Genomic DNA, 22,509 nt, shown 5'->3' with positions numbered 1-22,509 from the left:
AGCAGGCTCGGGCTGGGCTCGAACCCGCCACCATCGTTGTATGTGGCTGGTGCCCTACTCACTGAGCTATGGGTGCCAAGCCCCAAATTTGCATTTCTTTAAGGTGATTTTTTGTTTGTTTGTTTTTTGCATTTTTGGGCCAGGGCTGGGTTTGAACCTGCCACCTCTGGCACATGGGGCCGACTCCCTACTCCTTTGAGCCACAGACACCGTCCCTTTCCTTTTTTTTTTTAATTGTTGGGGATTCATTGAGGGTACAATAAACCAGGTTACACTGATTGCATTTGTTAGGTAAAGTCCCTCTTGCAATCGTGTCTTGCCCCCAAAAGGTGCGGCACACACCGAGGCCCCACTCCCCCTCCCTCCTTACCTCTCTCTGCTCTTCCTTTTCCCACCCCTCCCTCCTTCTTTTTCCCTTTGCTCTTCCCTTCCCCTACCCCCACCATGACTTTTAATTGTCATTAATTGTCCTCATATCAAAATTGAGTACATAGGATTCGTGCTTCTCCATTCTTGTGATGCTTTACGAAGAATAATGTCTTCCACTTCCATCCAGACTTTTTTCTCTTTTTTTGGCCGGGGCTAGGTTTGAACCTGCCACCTCCGGCATTGTGACCGGCGCCCTACTCCTTGAGCCACAAGCGCCACCCGATTTTTTTTCTTTGTATTCCTCTAAATCAGCAGTTCTTAACCTGTGGGTCGGGACCCCTTTGTAACAATGAAAATACATCCTGCATATCAGATATTTACATTACCATTCGTAATGGTAGCAAAATTACAGTTAAGTAGCAACGAAAATAATTTTAGGGTTGGGGGTCACTACAATGTGAACTGTTGTATTAAAGGGTTGTGGCATTAGGAGGCATTAAGAAGGTTGAGAACCACTGCTGTAAATGATAGGATGATATGCAAATATTTTCTTTTTAGTTCTATCTACTTTACAGTATTTCCTAAAGAACTTAGAAAATGTGTTTGAGTTAGTATCGTCGTAATTATGGTAGTTTTCTCACATATATCTGATGTTAAAAAGCAGATGAATGAAAAGAACCACAAATGAAGGCATTTTATTTACTGCTTGTATTTTTGTGTGTTTCATGTTGTAGCTTTCATAAAGAGACTTGAGTTAGATTTTTTTTTTTTTGAGAGTGCAATGACTAATTTATTCTACTAATTTTAGGAAGCATTCAAAGCTGTGGAAGATATTCATGGGCTTTTTTCCTTGTCTAAAAAACCACCTAAACCTCAGTTGATGGCAAATTACTATAACAAAGTCTCAACTGTGTTTTGGAAATCTGGAAATGTTCTTTTCCATGCATCTACCCTCCATCGTCTTTACCATCTGTCTAGAGAAATGAGAAAAAATCTTACACAAGATGAAATGCAAAGGTAAGAATATTATAGTTAGATAATGTTGAAATTCTGAAACAAAAGCCTTTTACTAAATGGTAGAATGGTATTATGTTTTGGATCGGAGATTTCTCAGCAGAGTTTCTGCACTGTTGACATTTTGGGTTAGATAATTCTGTGTTGTGGAACACTGTCCTGTGCATGATAGGATGTCCTATGTTAGGATGGGTCTATTTTTAAAACGAGTTAAATAGGAAAGTAAGTTCTATCTAGTCATTTTTTTTTTTTTTTTTTCCCTTTTGAGACAGAGTCTCACTGTTGCCCTGGGTAGAGTGCCATGGCATCGTCATAGCTCACAGCAACCTCAAACTCTTGGGCTTAACCAATCCTCTTGTCTCAGCCTCCTGTGTAACTGGGACTACGGGTGTCCACTTGTTTTTCTATTTAATAGAGATGGGGTCTCTCTTGCTTAGGCTTGTCTGAACTCTTGAGAGTTATGCTAGTCTATATTCTTTGAAACTATTTCTTCTTTTACTTTTTTTTTTTTTGCAGTTTTGGCCAGGGCTGGGTTTGAACACACCACCTCCGGCATATGGGGCTGGTGCCTTACTCCTTTGAGCCACAAGCGCTGTCCCTTCTTCTTTTACTTTTTTGAGACAGGGTCAAAAGCTCAGGTTGGAGTGCAGTAGCACCATCATAGCTAACTGCTACCTCAAACATCCTCTTGCTACAGCCTCCACAGTAGCTAGAACTATAGGCACACACCACCATGTCCAGCTGTCCATGATTCTTTTTATTTTTTATTTTTTTGGTATAGGTAGAAGTTTTGGTATGTTGCTCAGGCTGGTCTTGAACTCTTCGCTCTATTGGTCCTCCACTACCGTGCTAGAGCTACCATCCTTGGCCTCATCCACATCTGTTTGATATAGGGGTTTTTACCCTCCTTCAGAGAATACTATGATAATCATGACCATTGGGTACATTGTTTGGTTTAATCTTCACAGTGGGATTTATGACTCAGAAAATTAAGTAACTTGCCTAAATCTCAATTTTGGAAAGACTGAAGGTGACATTCCAGCCTTTGACTCTTGTCCTCTACCCACAATCCCTAGCATCCCACAGTGCTCTGAATTCATCCTGATTTTCCTCTGGCTTTTGGTTCCTGTCTTCCCCTCACTACCATGACTATGATTACTTGTTACATGTTTTTTTTCCTTTTACTACCATTCATTTCCTTAGGTTTTTTAAGCTACTGCAAATATTTTTGTAAGGACGTGTGGGTATATGAATGTGCCTTTCTGCCATTTAACCATAAATTTTTTCTATGGTGGGTATGTAAAAGTCTCATCCTTCAGATTTTCATTAAAGCATAGCTCATTTCTCTCTCAATTAGTCCTATGCTGTGAATATGGTTCACTATGGTGTCGTAAATATTCTGTCACTGGCATGTTTTACCAGATGATTAAAGAGAAATGCTTTTCTGCTTACTAAATACCATTTACAGACTTAACAAATTTAATTTTGTTCTTTGTAGAATGTCTACTAGAGTCCTTTTGGCCACTCTTTCCATCCCTATTACCCCTGAACGAACTGATATTGCTCGACTTCTGGACATGGATGGCATTATAGTTGAGAAACAACGTCGCCTTGCCACACTCCTAGGTCTTCAAGCCCCACCCACACGAATTGGCCTTATTAATGATATGGTTAGTATAAGTTTGAGCATCTTTTTGTTTTTTTGAGACAGAGCTCACTTTGTCGCCCTTGGTAGAGTGCCTTGGCGTTGTGGCTCACAGTAACACAGTAACCTCAAACTCCTGGCTCAAGTGAATCTCTTGCCTCAGCCTCCTTAGTATCTGGAACTACAGGCACCCACCACAACACCTGGCTATTTTTAGAGAGGTGGTCTTGCTCTGGCTCAGGCTGATCTCCAACTCGGGAGCTCAGGCAATCCACCTTACTCAGCCTCCTAAAGTATTAGGATTATAGGTGTGAGCCACTGTGCCCAGCCTAAGATTGAACATCCTTATAGCTTTGGACAGAAAACTTTAGTTTAACAATTAATGTTTTAGGGCGGCACCTGTGGCTCAGTCGGTAAGGCGCCGGCCCCATATACTGAGGGTGGTGGGTTCAAACCCGGCCCCGGCCGAACTGCAACAAAAAAAATAGCCGAGCGTTGTGGCAGGCGCCTATAGTCCCAGCTACTCGGGAGGCTGAGGCAAGAGAATCGCTTAAGCCCAGGAGTTGGAGGTTGCTGTGAGCTGTGTGATGCCATGGCACTCTACCGAGGGCCATAAAGTGAAACTCTGTCTCTACCAAAAAAAAAAAAAAACAACAAAAAAAAACAATTAATGTTTTAAATACTGGGAATTCTGATTGACTGCCAGGGGATTCTGATGCATGAACAGGTAACCAGTGGTGAAATAAGCAGTGTTCAATTGAGACAGTTTCTTTCTAGTGTGTGAGTTAGATTAAATTGCTGTGAGCTTCGATGTAGCAGGACTTGGGCCACCTGTGAGGAAATACTGTGGACACTCAGAGAACAGGGTATGATGGGCAAGAAGAGTCATGGTGTGTTTCAGGGGGCTGCAGGAAAACTAATCAGGCTGATGAGAAGGCAAGGTAGATTTTGGGCTGATTTTGGACAATTAAAGTATTTCCAACTTTTTTCTCTTTGAAACATTGATTTTTTTTTTTTCTTTTTCTTTTTTGAGATAGTCTCACTTTGTCACCCATGGGAGAATGCCGTGGCGTCATAGCTCATAACAACCTCGAACTCTGGCTTAAGTGATCCTCTTGCCTCAGCCTCCCCGAGTAGCTGGGACTACAGGTGCCCGTTACGATGCCCAGCTGTTTTTTAGAGGCAGTCTTATTTTTTGCAGGCTGGTCTGGAGCTCAAGCGATCCACGTGCCTCAGCCTCCCCGAATGCTAGGGTTATAGGCGTGAGCCACGGTGCCCAGCCCCATTTATTTATGTTGTTAAGCAATGATTTTTAATCAGCATTGTGCAGTGAAATTTTGTGTTAAATAGAGTACTTTTTAAAATGTAGATTTCCAGATTTAGGCACCTAATTTCCAGGTTTTACATCAGTTTCAGAATGTTAGAGCCTAAGATACATTTATTTTTTATAATGTTTCACTTTGTTGGAATCTTTCAGTGGAAAATTTATTGTAAACACTTATTAAGTGTCTGGCAAGTAATACTTAAGATAGAACTTGTATTCCAGAGGATTTAGATTCTGGTGGGTCTCATTATAGTTTGACTTAGTGCTTATCGCAGTGATCACCTCTGGCAAATTACTTTGGGATAAGGGAACAAGAGGGACAAGTGTTAGAGGAAGGGGTGAAGGAAAACCAGTAAAGCAGTCTGCTGCATGTGCTTCCATGTGCTGCTCTGCTGCCACAGCCCACAGAGTTTTACTTTGTGTCTTGTATACATTTTATTTTTTAAGAGACAGTCTCACTTTCACCCTTGGTAGAGTGCCGTGGCCTCACAGTTCACAGCAACCTCCAGCTCTTGGGCTTAGGTGATTGTCTTTCCTCAGCCTCCCAAGTAGCTGGGACTATAGGCGCTGCCAATAATGCCCGGCTATTTTTTGGTTGTAGTTGTTGTTTGGCAGGCCCGGGCTGGATTTGAACCCTCCAGCTGCGGTGTATGTGGCTGGCACCCTAGCCTGTAGTTCTTGTTTTTAGTAGAGATGGGGTGTTGCTCTTGCTCAGACTGGTCTTGAACTCTCCTGAGCTCAAGCATTCCACCCAGCTTGGCTCCCAGAGTGCTGGGATTACAGGTGTTAGCCATTGTGCCTGGCCGCAATTTTTTTTTTTTTTTTTTTAGTGTGTGAAAGGCATGGATGGATTTTATTTATTATATCTACAATTTAATTTGAGGTAAAATGTAAACAACACATAAATGCCTATTTCTGCTACCATGTGATATAATTCTCCATTGTGAATGGTGATAAAACTAATTAAAACTATGCTATCCCATAACTCTACCTTTTCATATTGCTGGTATTTTACAGATTCTTTTTTTTTTGGTTTTTAGCCAGGGCTGGGTTTGAACCCGCCACCTCCGGCATATGGGACCGGCGCCCTACTCCTTGAGCCACAGGCGCCGCCCTATTTTACAGATCTTATTGTTTGTGAAATGTCAACACATGTTAAGATTCTCCTACAAATGGTGCAAAATAGCAAACAGGTGCAAGATTAGCCTCACTCGCCACACTGGTGCCTCAATGTTACGAAAATTAAAAAGTGATGCAGGCAATGACAATCCCTTGGGACTGATCCAAGCTGGACCAGTGCTCCAGAGAATTTCACGCTACAATGGGTTACATGTTAGTGAGGCTTTAGTGTCATCTAGCTTGCCAAAATACTCAATACTCGACCTTTAAATCTGGTACACCATGCACTTTATTTGGACGAAAAGTAAAAGTGGAAGAGGTTCTCTGTATATTTTATCTGTAATTCACACGCAGAGATACTGACCTCTGTTAAGTGATCCAGATGGTTTTTCTTTTAATTATGATAAAAAATATGAGCCATGGGCGGTGCCTGTGGCTCAGTCGGTAGGGCGCCGGCCCCATATACCGAGGGTGGTGGGTTCAAACCCAGCCCCGGCCAAACTGCAACCAAAAACTAGCTGGGCATTGTGGCGGGCGCCTGTAGTCCCAGCTACTCGGGAGGCTGAGGCAAGAGAATCGCCTAAGCCCAGGAGTTGGAGGTTGCTGTGAGCTGTGTGAGGCCACGGCACTCTACCGAGGGCCATAGGGTGAGACTCTGTCTCTACAAAAAAAAAATATATATATGAGCCATGATAGAAGCTTAGGAAAAAATTTAGTCAAATAATATAGATACTAACTGTTCACTCAGTCATTAAGGAGAGCCGTGAACAAAGGATCATTTAAATGATTTTTCAAATAGAAAAAATAAAGAATAAACTGTCACAGTAATTTTCTTTACTGCAGAAGCTAAAATGTTCCAGCAGGAGATATCTTTACTTGATTGGAAAATAAACACCATAGCTGAAGGCTCTGCTGAATATTTAAAAAAAACTGTTGAGACTCATTCCTGTCATTTCCCCCCAAATTTGTGTCTTTTTTTTTTTTGGTAGAGACAGTTTCACTTTATCGCCCTCAGGAGAGTGCCCTGGTGTCACACAGCTTAGAGCAACCTCCAACTCCTGGGTTTAGGTGATTCTCTTGCCTCAGCCTCCTGAGTAGCTGGGACTACAGGTGCCTGCCACAATGCCCAGCTATTTTTTTTTGTTGTTGTTGCAATTTGACTGGGGCCAGGTTTGAATCCCCCACTCTTGGTATATGGGGCCGATGCCCTACTCACTGAGTCACAGGCACTGCCCCCAAATTTGTGTTTTTTTTTTTTTGTAGAGACAGAGTCTCATTTTATGGCCCTCGGTAGAGTGCCATGGCATCACACAGCTCACAGTAACCTCCAACTCCTGGGCTTAAGCGATTCTCTTGCCTCAGCCTCCCCAGTAGCTGGGACTACAGGCGCCCACCACAACGCCCAGCTATTTTTTTGTTGCAGTTCAGCCGTGGTCGAGTTTGAACCCGCCACCCTTGGTATATGGGGCCGGCGCCTTACCGACTGAGCCACAGGCGCCGCCCCTGTCACGGTAATTTTTGTGTGACAGTTTATGTAAAGTTATTTGCGATGTGTGCAGTTTTACTGTTATCGGTAGTAGCATAATTTATTGGCCACAGCAGTTGTGTCTTTGTGACTATTTTATTGATTGTGTTTTTAAGTGTTTTCATTTCCTTGTTAAGTTCTTTTTTTTTTTTTTTTGAGGCAGAGCCTCAAGCTGTCACCCCCAGTAGAGTGTTGTAGCTTCACAGTTCACAGCAACCTCCAACTCCTGGGCTCAAGCAATTCTCTTGCCTTAGCCTCCCCAAGTAGCTGGGACTACAGGCGCCCGCCACAATGCCTGGGTATTTTTTGTTTGCAGCTGGCGGGCCCGGGCTGGATTCAAACCCGCCAGCTCAGGTGTATGTGGCTGGCACCATAGCCGCTTGAGCCACAGGTGCCAAGCCCCTTGTTAAGTTCGTAAGGGTGTTTTTACTAAAAATGTCGGACAAATGACTCAACTTGGTTGTACTTTGGATTCTCCTTTGGCACATTTAAAGGGGATTGAGACTAATCTTGAAATCATTTCCCAGATTTCTAATCTTATAATTTAATCTATGCTCACTTCAGGATTGTAGTTGGAAAATTTCCTTTAGCAGTTACACTTTTTGTTTTGTTTACTGTAGGTCAGATTCAATGTATTGCAGTATGTTGTCCCAGAAGTGAAAGACCTGTACAATTGGCTAGAAGTAGAGTTTAACCCACTAAAACTCTGTGAGAGAGTTACAAAGGTAAGTCTTTGTATTTTTTGGTTATGTTACCATGGAGCTGGCCTTATTGTGGTTTGGAGCTTGTATTTATATTTGTGAAGAGAAGAGAGAATTGTGTCTGAAGTTAGTGCACAGTTCATTGTCTTTTTTCGTCAAGAAAAAGATTCTTTTATTTATTTATTTATTTATTTATTATTTTTCCAAAGTCTCAAACATAGACAACTAATATTTATAAATAAAAATAGAAGATCATTTCAAAAAACAGATCATGCTAAATCTTCTAGACCATAGAAAAAGAAGAAACATTTCTCACGTGCTAAATCTTTGTAAGTAAATTAGCAGCATGACTAATTTAGTTGTTGCTTGTCAGTCACCTTCAGATAAGTATCAACGTTCTCATGAGTCATATTTGTGTTGTGCGATGTTTTTGTATGTTAAGAAAACCTAAGAATTGTAGATATTTTAGTTTGTTAACGTGGAAAGTATAACTTTCTCAAAATTCAATGGATTTTTATAGGTTCTGAATTGGGTTAGAGAACAACCTGAAAAGGAACCAGAATTGCAGCAGTATGTGCCACAGCTGCAAAACAACACCATCCTCCGCCTCCTGCAACAGGTAAAACAAACATTTTGTGGAAGAACTTTGGTTGTGTGTTTTTCTTGCAAAACTAAAAGCTGGAAAATCTAGAATTTCTGAGTGAGGACCTCCTCATAGTCTCCTCTTGTCAAAATTAATCTTATTATTTATTGATTTGAAAAACAGAATTATGGGCGGCGCCCGTGGCTCAAGGAGTAGGGCGCCGGTCCCATATGCCAGAGGTGGCGGGTTCAAACCCAGCCCTGGCCAAAAACCAAAAAAAAAAAAAAAAAAGAAAAACAGAATTATTTACATGTTTTGTGTTTTCTTTTCTTCCTGAACACTATTTTTGTTCCTTTTTTCCTTATTGGTAATAATGTTTGGCTACCTTATTGCTTTTACTACCTACATAATTTTTAATAGTCTGAAGTTACCATGGTGTGTTTATTCAGACACTCTTGATAGAAATCTGTATTTCTAGGTTTCCTGTTAGAAAATGTTGCAACATTAGGCATCTTCCATGTATGTATCTTTGCATACTGGTGTGACTTTCTGGCATAATAAGTAGAATTAGTCATATAGTTTACATATTTGAGACAGCCTTTACCCCTTCTACTAATACTAGGTATTATCTTTTAACATATTTTAGTTCAACTTCTTGAGTAAATTTGAGTGTTATGGTTTATAATGGCCTAAATCCTCCTGTTTGGTTTCCATTTGCTTCATTTGGAAAGGAGGGGCTTTTATTGTATGTCTACCTCAGCATTTGTGCACATTTCATTGACCTGCTTGCTTTATATGTGAGCAGTGTTATTTCTTATGTGCTATACAAATAGTTGAAGGTTAATTAGCAGTATAACTGTAAGTAGTAATGCTGCCAGTCTCCTTCAGACAAGAAACTATAGAAAGTGGTTAAATGTATTAGGTAAATAACAGGTCTTTATCTACAAAAGATGTGACCATTTAGGTTTTCTGTTTTGGGAAACCAGGATTTTAAAAGATATGTTTGAAAGATAGTATAATCCATGTATGATGGTTCAAAGCAGAATTGGAGTTGATAGCCTGGAATTCTAATTCCAGCTTCAGCAATGCTCTGATTTTCTGAGCTTCAGTTTTTTTTTCTTGGGATAAAATGGGCATGAATTCTGTTTGCCATGACTGTCATGATATTGTATATAAAAAATGCTAAGTAAATAGTGGCTGTTATTAACCCCGTGTTTTCTATGCAGGTGGCACAAATTTATCAGAGCATTGAGTTTTCTCGTTTGACTTCTCTGGTTCCTTTTGTTGATGCTTTCCAACTGGAACGGGCCATAGTAGATGCAGCCAGGCACTGTGACCTGCAGGTATGTGCTCTCAGCGAATGCTGAGGTGGAAGGCCTTGGAGAATTGGAAAGGCTCACGCCGGTAATCTAGCACTCTGAGAGGGTGAGGCTGGTGGATTGCCTGAACTGAGGAGTTTGAGTCTAAGCAAGAGTGAGACCCCTTTTCTACAAAAAAAAAATAGAAAAACTAGCCGGGTGTTGTGGCAGGTGTCTATAGTCCCAGCTACTCAGGAAGACTCAGGAAGCTGAGGCAAGAGAATCACATGACCCCAAGAGTTTGAGATTTCTGTTAGCTATGATGCCATGGCACTCAAACACAGGGTGACAGAGTAAGACTCTGTCTCAGAACAAACAAACAAAAAAACACTGGAAAGCCATCCTTTGTTTCTCAACCTTTGATATAGTAGCACTAGTTTAAAGCTTTGCTGGGTGAGTCTTTTCTGGCTTTTGTAGGTAAGATTTTTCTGTTTCATTTTTCTCTCGTTTAGTTGAATATTTTAAAGACATTTATCATAGAATGACTTCCTATTTGCATATAGATTTAGCCATTAATAATTTAATTTTCAAAGGTTCGTATTGATCACACTTCTCGGACCCTGAGTTTTGGATCTGATTTGAATTATGCTACTCGAGAAGATGCTCCAATTGGTCCCCATTTGCAGAGCATGCCTTCAGAACAGATAAGAAATCAGCTGACAGCCATGTCCTCAGTACTTGCAAAAGCACTTGAAGTCATTAAGCCAGCTCATATACTGGTAAGCATCTTTAGGGCTAAATCAAAAGCTTTTTTGCGGGACTCTTATGCCATGTTTTGCACAAGGTTTGAGGTGGTATCAGAAGTTTATTATATTCCTATGGAATTGTCCTGGGCAGTTTCATTATTTTAACATATTTTTATCAGATGCACAGATCATTGAGCTACTTTCTATGGAATAAAATACTATACCACACAGGTAAAGCGGTAATGTGGATTGTGTTGTATAAAACAACAGCCGTACATCTGTTGACATCTAGAATAATGGGAGTACAATGATTGGGTTTTTCCTTCCTGCTTAAGTTATTTCTTGGTTGTGACTTTGTTAGTATTTTTCCTTGGCTTGAGCACATAAGTGGATTTGGGTGCAGAGAAAAGTTGACCTACCAAATGGAGGTTCTTCATCTATCTCACTGCTATTAAAAGACTGAATAGGAGTAGCCCCAGCATTTACTATTAGAAATGAGTAGCTTAGACAATGATGCCCATTATTAATACAGATACAAAGCAGGGGAGTGTGTAAGGATTGTTTTGTAGTTTGACAACTAGGAAATTTTACTTTCAGTCATTTTCTGAAATACATTTGTTTTTGAAGCAAGAGAAAGAAGAACAACATCAGCTGGCTGTTACTGCCTACCTTAAAAATTCACGAAAAGAGCATCAACGTATCCTGGCTCGCCGTCAGACAATTGAGGAAAGAAAAGAGCGCCTTGAGAGCTTAAATATTCAGCGTGAGAAAGAAGAATTGGAGCAGAGGGAAGCTGAACTCCAGAAAGTACGGAAAGCTGAGGAAGAGAGGCTGCGCCAGGAGGCAAAGGAGAGAGAGAAGGAACGGATCTTACAGGAACATGAGCAAATCAAAAAGAAAACTGTTCGTGAGCGTTTGGAACAGATCAAGAAAACAGAACTGGGTGCCAAAGCATTTAAGGATATTGACATTGAAGTATGTAATATATTACCTCTTAAAAACTTAGTTTTGTCTGTATTTTTTTTTTGTAGAGACAGAGTCTCACTTTTATCGCCCTTAGAGTGCAATGGCGTCTCAGCTCACAGCAACCTCCAACTCCTGGGCTTAGGCAATTCTCTTGCCTCAGCCTCCCGAGTAGCTGGGACTATAGACGACCACCACAACACCTGGCTATTTTTTTTTTTTTTTTTTTTTGTAGAGACAGAGTCTCACTTTACCACCTTCAGTAGAGTGCCATGATGTCACAGGACTCAGAGCAACCTCTAGCTCTTGGGCTTCCACGATTCTCCTGCCTCAGCCTCCCAAGCAGCTGGGATTACAGGCGCCCGCCACAACGCCCGGCTATTTTTTGGTTGCAGTTCAGCCGGGGCGGGTTTGAACCCGCCACCCTTGGTATGTGGGGCCGGCGCCTTACCGACTGAGCCACAGGTGCCACCCACATGAAACAATTTTGACTGCAGCCAGGCTCGTGAGGTCACGTGTGGAGTTTTTCACTTGGGGGGTCATGTAGATACTCAGGATTTTCAGATTGAGATGCTCAACCCTTAGTAAAATGTAAGTAGATGTAGATTGGAAGAGCGAGCAATTCATGTTAAGAATATTTTTCCTACAATGTTTTTCCCTGCTGGCAAGTGGAAATAAGCCTCATTACACAGTATTTTTTTTTTTTTTTGTAGAGACAGAGTCTCACCTTATCGCCCTCAGTAGAGTGCTTTGGCGTCACACAGCTCACAGCAACCTCCAAATCCTTGGGCTTAGGCGATTCTCTTGACTCAGCCTCCCAAGTAGCTGGACTATAGGCGCGTGCCTGGCTATTTTTTTGTTGCAGTTTGGCCGGGGCTGGGTTTGAACCCGCCACCCTTGGCATATGGGGCTGGTGCCCTACCCACTGAGCCACAGGCGCCATGCTACACATTATTTTTTATGATTTCTAAATTAACACCATTGTTAAAGTCAACTTAAGGCTTGATTCTAAAAAGCAGTGAGCTATACTAACTGTGAGGCATTTCTTTTTCTTTTTTTGGCCGGGGCCGGGTTTGAACCCACCACTTTTGGCATATGGGGCCAGCGCCCTACTCCTTGAGCCACAGGCACTGCCCGAGGCATTTCTTTTATATCCTTAGTAACAGTGTATTTGTATTACTTTCAGGACCTTGAAGAATTGGATCCAGATTTCATCATGGCTAAACAAGTTGAACAGCTGGAGAAAGAAAAGAAGGAACTTCAGGAACGCCTAAAGAATCAAGAAAAGAAGGTAAATAGAAAGGACTGGCAAACTTAACATACCAAGCTAAAAGATATTTTTTAAAACTATATCTGTTTTCAATTTCAGATTGACTATTTTGAAAGAGCCAAACGTTTGGAAGAAATCCCGTTGATAAAGAGTGCTTATGAGGAACAGAGAATTAAAGATATGGATCTGTGGGAACAGCAAGAAGAAGAAAGGGTAAATTTTTTGTTGTTTAATTATAATATTTTTATACTATATGCTGTAATTAAGTCCTTTGCCAGTAGTGGAACCAGAATTTCAAAATTGCTTTATTTTATAGTCTTTCTTAGAAATGGTGCTGTAGTGTCTGCTCACTAACAAATTGGTGGAAAGATGGAAATTTTTATAATAGAAATTATAAATGAAACTTTGAAAACACAAAAGACAAGTGAATGGCCCATTTTTATAAACAGCCTTATGTTTAACTGGGAAAATTGGCACATGTTTACAATTCATAGTTTTAGTTTCATTACAAAATTGTGCAGTTATCACCCCATTCTAATTACGGAACATGGCTCAAAAAGAAGTCACTCTTGTTTTTCTCCCCACTGCCCACCTCTGTCATTGACCCAGCCATATGTAACTCCTAATCTGTTTTCTGTTTCTAGATTTGCCTAATTGGACATCTCATACAAAGGGATCATGGCACTCAATATAGTCTTTTCTTTTTTTTTTTTTTTTGCAGTTTTTGGCCAAGGCTGGGTTTGAACCTGCCACCTCTGGCCTGTGGAGCTGGTGCCCTGCCTTTGAGCCACAGGTGCCGCCCTATATAGTCTTTTGTAACTAAACAGGTCATTCTATAGTTTTGCTGGTGTGTGTTATATTTGGTGATACAAAAGCAAGACTTGCGTGCAAATGCTTGTCAGTGCCAAGTATGTAATAAAAATAAGTGATTCTGGCAAAGAAAAGTAACCATAGCAAGAGGCTAAGCATATCTGGGTAGACTGTGGGGTGGAGAATGCAGCCATTTCTTGGTTTCATTTGATTGTTGTCACTTGGAGATTGTGTCCTCAGTTTGTCAGTCCTAATTTTTAAAGGAAGAGTAGCAATTTTGTGATAATTCTCTTAACATATAAAGTAGAAAATGAATTAGAAGAGTGGTACAGGGCGGTGCCTGTGGCTCAGTGAGTAGGGCGCCGGCCCCATATGCCAAGGGTGGCGGGTTCGGACCCAGCCCCGGCCAAACTGCAACCAAAAAAAAAAATAGCCGGGCGTTGTGGCGGGCGCCTGTAGTCCCAGCTGCTCGGGAGGCTGAGGCAAGAGAATCGCGTAAGCCCAAGAGTTAGAGGTTGCTGTGAGCTGTGACACCACGGCACTGTACCCGAGGGCGGTACAGTGAGACTCTGTCTCTACAAAAAAAAAAAAAAAAAAAAAGAAGAGTGGTACAGATCAAGTTGGAGTGACCTGGAGCTTTAGACTTAGGGCATAGGCGAAAAAGCCTTATACCATCCTGCCTTAATGTCTAGTTTTTGAATATGAAAATAAAACCGTAGTGCTTATTACTGTTTGGTGTTTATTTCCCCATGTACAGGCATGTCTTGTTTTATTGTACTTTAGATAGGTTATTTTTTCTGAGTTGAGGGTTTTAGCAACCCTGTGTCATGCAAATATATCATTGCCATTTTTCCAACAACGTGTGTGGTTCACGTCTCTGTCACATTTTGGTAATTCTTGTAAATATTTCATACTTTTCATTATTATTATACCTGGTACAGTGGTCTTTAACATTACTATTTGTTTTGAGGTGCCATGAACTGCACCGACATGAGATGAACTTCACTGACACATGTGGACTTTGCTCTCTCTGCTGACTGGTTTTTCCCAGTCTCAATGCCTCTCCTTGAGCCTTCCTTCCTACTGGCTGAGATAGGATAATATTGAAATGAAGCCAGTTAGTTACCCTACATTGGCCTCTAAGTGTTCAAGTGAAAGGAAGATCATACATCTTGTACTTAAAATCAAAAGCTAGAAATGATTAAGTTGTGTTGTAAGCTGAGATAGGCTGAGAGCTAGGCCCTCTTGCACTCTAGTTAATCAAGTTGTGAATGCAAAGGACGAGTTTTTAGAAGAAATTAAAAGTGTTTCCAGTGAACACATGATTAAGAAAGGGAAATAGAAGTGGCACCTATGGCTCAAGGAGTAGGGGCACTGGCCCCATATACCAGAGGTCGTGAGTTCAAACCCGGCCCTGGCCAAAAACTGCAAAAAAAAAAAAAAAGAAAGGGAAATAGAGCTGATGAAAAGTTAGTAGTTTAGATAGAAGATCATACCAATTCTTAGGGGCTCTAGGGTATTCAGAATAATAAATAGCCTAAGCCAAAACCTAATCCCAACCCTCTTCAGTCTGTGAACGGTGAAAGATGCAAGGAGACTGAAGGAAAAGCTTTGATGCTAGCAGAAGTGTTAAGGAAAGAAGCTGTTTCCATAACCTGAAAGTGCAAGGTGAAGAAGCACATGCTGATGGAGAAGCTGCAGCACATTGATCTGGATAAGGTCATAGATGGAGACAACACTAAACAATGGATTTTCAGTGATGAAATAGCCTTCTGTTGGAAGAAGGTGCCTTCTACAATTTGCATAGTTACAAAGGAGAAAATGCCTGGCTTCAGCTTTTTTTTTTTTTTTTTTCCTGGCTTCAGCTTTAAAGCACAGGCTCTCTTGTTAGGAAGTAATGAAGCCGGTGACTTTAAGTTGCAGAAGCTAAGTCTCATTTATTGTTTTGAAAATCCTAGAGCCCCTGAGAATTTACTCTGCTTGTAAAAATGGAAGAACAAAGTCTGGATGGAGCACATCTGTTTATAGTAATGGTTTACTGACCATAAGCCCATTGACCTCAAATAAAAAAAGATTTCTTTTGCCAAAGCATGGTGGCTCACACCTGTCATCCTAGCACTTTGGAAGATGGAGACAATAGATCCCCTGAGCTCAGGTGTTCCAAGACCAACAAAGCAGGATCAAGACTCTGTCTCTACTTAAAAATAGAAATCAAACAAAAAAAGCCAGGCGTTAAGGGGGGAGGGCACCTATAGTGAGTCTCAGAGGCAAGAGGATTACTTGAGCCCAAAAGTTTGAGGTTGTGAGCTATAACACCATGGCACTCTATCCAGGTTGACAGAGTGAGACTCTGCCACAAAATATGTATGTACATATACATATATATATATATATATACACACACACACACATATATATGTATTTTTTTTTTTGAGACAGAGCCTCAAGCTGTTGCCCTGGGTAGAGTATTGTGGCTTCACAGCTCACAGCAATCTCCAACTCCTGGGCTCAAGTGATTCTCTTGCCTCAGCCTCCCAAGTAGCTGGAACTACAGGCACCCACCACAATGCCTGGGGGCTATTTTTTGGTTGCAGCTGTTGTCGTCGTTTGGCGAGCCTGGGCTGGATTCGAACCCGCCAGCTCAGGTGTATGTGGCCGGCGCCTTAGCCGCTTGAGCCACAGCTGCTGAGCCTATTTTTTTTCAAAATATTAACTGCTTATTGATGATGCACCTTGATTACCCAGGATATCTGCTGGCATTGTACAGGGAGGTTAATGTTGTTTTCATGCCTGTTAACACGATATTCATTCTTGTAGCTCATGGATCAAGGAGTAATTTAGATTTTCGAGTCTTACTTGAGAAGTACATTTTGTAATGCTGCAGGTGCCACAGATAGTGATTCCTTCTGATGGAAGTAGGCAAAGTAAATTGAAAACCTGGAAAAGGGGCGGCGCCTGTGGCTCAGTCAGTGGGGCGCCGGCCCCATATGCCGAGGGTAGCGGGTTCAAACCGGGCCCCGTCTGAACTGCAGCCAAAAAATAGCTGGGCGTTGTGGCGGGCGCCTGTAGTCCCAGCTACTCGGGAGGCTGAGGCAAGAGAATAGCTTGAGCCCAGGAGTTGGAGGTTGCTGTGAGCTCTGTGATGCCATGGCACTCTACTGAGGGCCATAAAAGTGAGACTGTGTCTCTACAAAAAAAAAAAAAAAGAAAACCTGGAAAAGATTCTCCATTCTAGATGTTATTAAGAACATTCATGATTTCATGGGAGTATGTAAAAATGACATTAATAGGAGTTTGGAAGAAGTTAATACCAATTTTCATGGCTGACTTGGAGGGTTTCCAGGCTTTAGTGGAGGAAGGAACTACAGATGTGGTAATAGCAAGAGTTGGAGATTTAGAAATGGAGTCTGATGTGGCTGAATTTTTGGAATCTCATGATTAAACTTGAACAGAGGAGGACTTACTTTTTGTGGATTAGCAAAGACACTGACTTTTGAGATGAAATCTACTGGTGAAGGTGTTGTGGACATTGTTGAAATGATAACAAAGAATATAGAACGTTATTCAAGCTTAGTTGATAAAGCATTCTAATTTTGAAAGAAGTCTTGAAATGCTGTCAGAAAGAATTAGAGCAATCTTTTGTGAAAGAGCAAGTCAATTGATAACGGCACATTTCATTGTTGTCTTTAAGAAATTGGCACAACCACCCAACTGTCAGCAACCATCACCTGATTGGTCAGCAGCCATTAAAATGGAGGCAAGAAGCCCCTTTAGCAGCAAAAAGATAATGGCTCCTTGAAATCTCAGATAATCATTAGTGTTTTTTACTAATAAAATCTTTTTAAATGTGTGTACATTTTTTTAAAGACATTATTGTATACCTAATAGACTGTAGTATAGTTTAAATATAACTATGCATTGGCAAACTTAAAAATATCTGTTATTTAGCCGGGCGTTGTGGCGGGCACCTGTAGTCCCAGCTACTCGGGAGGCTGAGGCAAGAGAATTGCTTAAGCCTAGGAGTTGGAGGTTGCTGTGAGCTGTGTGAGGCCATAAAGTGAGACTCTGTCTCTACAAAAAAAAACATATCTGTTACTTGCTTTATTGCCATATCTGCTTTATTGCTATGATCTGGAACCGAATCTTCAGTAATCTCTGAGGTATGCCTGTACATTATAGTTTTCATTCATAAAAATTCCTGGTGCCCTGGGACAGGTGTCTGTCCCAGGAGTACTTTATCTACTTGTTTCTAATTGTCTTTTTGGGGACCTGTTGGCATAAATGATAATTCATTTTTATGAAATGTTGTGGCCCAATGGAAGAGATAGAGGTGCTGCTTTTAATTTTTCAAGAATATCAGTCATTGGGCGGCACCTGTGGCTCAAGGAGTAGGGCGCCGGTCCCATATGCCAGAGGTGGCAGGTTCAAACCTAGCCCCGGCCAAAAAAAAAAAAAAAAAAAAAAGAATATCAGTCATTTTGTTGGGAGGAAATTAGTAAACAAGAATGCTTTGGCTTGGCGCTTATAGCTCAAGCAGCTAAGGCGCCAGCCACATACCCCAGAGCTGGTGGGTTCGAATTGGGCCTGGGCCTGCCAAATAATGACAGCTACAACCAGAAAAAAAAAAATAGCCGGGCGTTGTGGGCGTTGTGGCAGGTGCCTGTAGTCCCAGCTACTTGGGAGGCTGAGGCAAGACAAACGCTTAAGCCCAAGAGTTGGAGGTTGCTGTGATTGCCCATGGCACTCTATCCAGGGTGATAGCTTGAGGCTCTGTCTCCAAAAAAAAAAAAAAAAAGAATGCTTTGAAATTTAACTGTGCTTTGTAACTTGCAGATTACTACTATGCAGCTAGAACGAGAAAAGGCTCTTGAACATAAGAACCGGATGTCACGAATGCTTGAAGACAGAGATTTATTTGTAATGCGACTCAAAGCAGCACGACAATCCGTTTATGAGGTGAACTTATTGATTTTAAGGAGACATTTATTCATCAGCTTTTTAGTGTTCCCTTAAGAATTCTCCTTTATCACAGTGGTATTTTCTCTTTTGAGTTAACATGTGTAGTGGCCATTTAACATTTTGATAGAAATTTTTGGCAAATATTTTATGAACTAAATAGTCAATCACCTAAAGAAATTTTTCTAAAGGTGAAAGTTAACTACATAGCCTTCTTTGATACAAGTATTTGTTCACTATTTGATTCAGAAAAAAAAATGATTTTAAGTCTTGATTTAAGTTCTCATTTAATATTGTTTATATTTTGTATAAAGATAAACCCACTGGGTGTAGATAATATCAACTGTATAAATTTTTTAAAATTTGGCATGCTGATGAAACTTTAAAAGTGAAATTTGGAAATTACAGTTTTTGTGCTTAGAGATTGCCTTCTAAGAAATTTGTGAAGCTTTCTGCTGCTTTGTTGCTTTTGACAAAGTTTTTTTTTTTAATCTCTTTTTGGTAACTATTAAATTGCAGGAAAAACTTAAACAATTTGAAGAACGATTAGCAGAAGAAAGGCATAATCGCTTAGAGGAACGGAAAAGGCAGCGTAAAGAAGAACGCAGAATAACTTACTATAGAGAAAAAGAGGAGGAGGAACAGAGGAGGGCAGAAGAAAAAATGCTAAAAGGTAGCTGTATAAACCAAGATTGGAGGTGTGGTAATGTAAGGTTGATATTAGATCCAACTTTTAGTAATCTTATTTAGAAAATATAGGCGTCAAGGTAATTGGCCTCGTAGTACTGTAATTATATCTAGTTCTCAACCTTGTTTGCTGTGTGTGAAGATACTATCTATACCTTCTATCAACTTTTCACGAATTTGATACTCTATTAGAAATTCATGCTTTTTGTTTTTAATAAATGTATTCTGTGTAGGTAACATTTATTGAGGAATACATGTCAGGTGAAGGTATTCAAACGATTCTGTATATGTAATCCTAGATGTGCAGAAATCGGGGGATCCTAATATCTTAAGTCATTGTAAAACCGTTGTTGAGTGGCATAATCTTTGTTCTCTTGACTATTTTCTGCCATTTAGCTGATGGCAGACTATTTTCACATTTACTTCTGTACTCTGCTACCTGTTGTAAAACAAGAAAAGTAGACGTGACACTAGGGGAAGATTGTAGCTAGATGGCAGACAAGTAACCTAATATATTCTGTAGAGCGTGAAGAGAGAGAACGTGCTGAACGAGCAAAACGCGAGGAAGAGCTGCGAGAATATCAGGAGCGGGTCAAGAAATTAGAAGAAGTAGAAAGAAAAAAACGCCAAAGGGAGTTGGAAATTGAAGAAAGAGAACGTCGCAGGGAGGAAGAGAGAAGACTGGGTGATGATCCACTTTCTAGAAAGGCGAGTTTAGAAATTCATGCATTTATTTTGTTTTAAAGTGATGTATTTTTTCAGCCATTTTTGCTTAAGTGATACCTGTGTAAAAGTTTGGGTTTGATATTTTAAGTCATTTACTTTCATAATCTCTTTCAAATTAGGTATTGTTTTGTCCAAAGAATGGAAGGTTCCTAAGGAGGGAAAAATTAGACCTATTTTAGCAAACATAGAATTTTATAGGCTTTAGAATAGTTGCCAAGAATACTTAACAAGAATGAATGTCATGAGTGTATTTGATCAATAGCTAGCGCTCCTTAATATGGTACAGAGGGATTGTTGTCGAGTTCCTTGAGAGAAGTTGCTATAAATGTAGAGAATGATATGAGTTCTTTAATTCTTTGCTACTCAGAGATTTTCTGGTGGAGCAGCAGTGTCAGCATCCCTGGGGAGTTGTTAAAAATCCAGTCTCTCAAGAGGGACTTTACCTAACAATTGCAATCAGTGTAACCTGGCTTATTGTACCCTCAATGAATCCCCAACAATAAAAAAAAAAAAAACTGGAAAAAAAAAAAATCCAGTCTCTCAGTTCCAACTCCAAACCTTCTGAATCAGAATCTGCAGTTTAACAAGATTCCTATGTTATTCAAACACTGATCTAAGTATTTATTTATTGCTGTTTTTGGCTGGGGCTGGGTTTGAACCCGCCACCTCTGGCTTATGGGACCAGCGCCCTACTCCTTTGAGCCACAGGCGATGTACTAAATACTTATTTTTAAGATGCATTTAGGTCTGCACCTGACTTGTGTTCCCTGTTGTCTCATCTTTAGAATTCTCCCTTCTCATTGGTGTACTGTTGTCTTTTTCTCTGTCTCTACATTACTACCTTAATTCAAATTTTTCTTTGCCTATATAGTTTACTGGTCTGTTTCCTTCCTAGTCTGTGATCATAATTTCCCCTCAGTTTCAGACTTCATCCTCTACATTGTGATGGGCTTGAATTTTTATAATATAGCATGTTTGCTGCACTTGCTCTTGAGTTTCAAACCTCTACTTTGGTTGGTCCTCGTTGCTGAGAGCCACAGGTAAAACATGCCTTAACATTAGGGCCCTTCATGTGCACTGCCCTTTTCTTTAGTTTCATCTGATAATATATTCTTCTGAGTTACGTGTGTTCCAGCCATTCTGAGCTAGTTTTCTGCCTTACGTGTCTGTGACAGATACTCATTTGCATGCTCTTCTTTTGCTTAGGATGTTTGGGAGTGTTGCTTATTTTTTAAAATAAGAGATAAATAGCTCAAGTATTTCTTGTATTCCTTTTCTCTACTCCTTTATCTGTGCCACAGCTGTATCAAATGTTTATCTTTATGAGCGGACCTTATAGTTTTCTGTGGAGTCTTCAGTTTTATAATATATGTGGATAATTTTTTTAGTTTTGTTACTCATGTTGCTAGTTTAATTTCTTATTTTTCAGTAAGAGTGATCTGTGTGATTTCCAGGTTTTTGGAATTTAACATACTTTACTTTGTGTCCTAAAAATGATGTTCAGGTTTTTTTTTTTTTTTTTTTTTTGAGGCAGTCTCGCTTTGTTGCCCTCATAGACTGCTGTGGTGTCACAACTCACAGCAATCTCCAGCTCTTGGGCTTAGGCACTTCTTTTGCCTCAGCCTCCCGAGTAGCTGGGACTACAGGTGCCCACCACAACGCCTGGCTGATGTTCAGGTTTTTTATCAATGTTCGGTTTCTGTCAGGCACAAAGTTCTGTGTGTGTGAAATCAGAGATACTGTGTTGTTTAAATCTGTGGCATCCTGTTAATTTGATGGGAACTTCGTCTCCTAAAGCAAGTGAGGAAACTTAACCTGCTTGAGACAGAGTTTCACTCTGTTGTCCTGAGTAGAGTGCGGTGACGTCATCATAGCTCACAGCAACCTCAGACTCTTGGGCTCAAGAGCCTCTTGTCTCAGCCTCCTCAGTAGCTGAGACTATAGGCTTGTGACAATGCCTGGCTATTTTTAGTACAGACAAGGTCTCGGAGGCTGGTCTCAAACTTCTGAGCTTAAGGGATCCTCCTGCATCAGCCTCCCAGGGTGCTAGGATTATAGGTGTGAGCCACACTGCACCTGGCCAGTGTGTGGTCTTGCTTATTTTTCCCTTTTTCCCACTTTTGCATTTTCTTTTTCTTTTTCTTTTCTTTTTTTTTTTTTTTTTTTGCAATTTTTGGCCAGGGCTGGACTTGAACTCACCACCTCTGGCATATGGGGCCCATGCCCCACTTTTGCATTTTTGGTCAGAATTCACGCTCTAGAGCAGACAATTTTCTTAAGGAACTTGTGTTTTTCTCTATTGCCTTTTCAAAGTCCTCTTCTTACCTTTTCTAATGTTTTTCTTTTTACTCTTTTCATCATTTGTTCCTCTGTACCAGCTTCTCTGAGACCCCTGTTCATCAGCTAGACCTTTTTTTTTTTTTTTTTGATCTATTGACTGAAAGAAGTTTTGGCAGTCTCCATTAACTTTTTTAGAATTGTATGTTTAATGGCTATCACAGACCTTTTTTTTTTTTTGTAGAGACAGAGTCTCACTGTACCGCCCTCGGTAGAGTGCCGTGGTGTCACACAGCTCACGGCAACCTCTTAACTCTTGAGTTTACGTGATTCTCCTGCCTCAGCCTCCCGAGCAGCTGGGACTACAGGCGCGCGCCACAACGCCCGGCTATTTTTTTGTTGCAGTTTGGCCGGGGCTGGTTTTGAACCCACCACCCTCAGCATATGGGGCCGGCGCCATACTCACTGAGCCACAGGCACCGCCCTCACAGACCTC

The 22,509-nt window shown here is 40.8% G+C and overlaps 1 protein-coding gene and 1 non-coding gene across 2 annotated transcripts in view; both read left to right on the top strand.

Annotated features, from left to right (window-relative positions):
• The window catches only part of EIF3A (eukaryotic translation initiation factor 3 subunit A), a 52,308-nt gene that overhangs the window by 18,404 nt on the left and 11,395 nt on the right, over positions 1-22,509 (top strand). Inside the window, exons 6-17 of the mRNA XM_053583856.1 lie at positions 1,178-1,386; positions 2,882-3,053; positions 7,617-7,721; positions 8,218-8,316; positions 9,507-9,623; positions 10,172-10,357; positions 10,952-11,299; positions 12,474-12,578; positions 12,657-12,770; positions 18,201-18,323; positions 18,843-18,996; positions 19,534-19,718. Of these exons, the coding sequence (XP_053439831.1) occupies positions 1,178-1,386; positions 2,882-3,053; positions 7,617-7,721; positions 8,218-8,316; positions 9,507-9,623; positions 10,172-10,357; positions 10,952-11,299; positions 12,474-12,578; positions 12,657-12,770; positions 18,201-18,323; positions 18,843-18,996; positions 19,534-19,718 (1,917 nt within the window). The remainder of the gene's footprint in view (positions 1-1,177; positions 1,387-2,881; positions 3,054-7,616; positions 7,722-8,217; positions 8,317-9,506; positions 9,624-10,171; positions 10,358-10,951; positions 11,300-12,473; positions 12,579-12,656; positions 12,771-18,200; positions 18,324-18,842; positions 18,997-19,533; positions 19,719-22,509) is intronic.
• On the top strand, positions 9,046-9,174 carry LOC128582882 (small nucleolar RNA SNORA19). The gene has a single exon (XR_008379304.1). It is a non-coding gene; the product is annotated as a small nucleolar RNA SNORA19 (small nucleolar RNA).

This window comes from Nycticebus coucang, chromosome 3, assembly GCF_027406575.1.
Source record: "Nycticebus coucang isolate mNycCou1 chromosome 3, mNycCou1.pri, whole genome shotgun sequence".
Taxonomy (NCBI): Eukaryota; Metazoa; Chordata; class Mammalia; order Primates; family Lorisidae; genus Nycticebus; species Nycticebus coucang.
The sequence above is the reverse complement of the archived record's forward strand: the minus strand, read 5'-3'. Positions and strand labels throughout refer to the sequence as shown.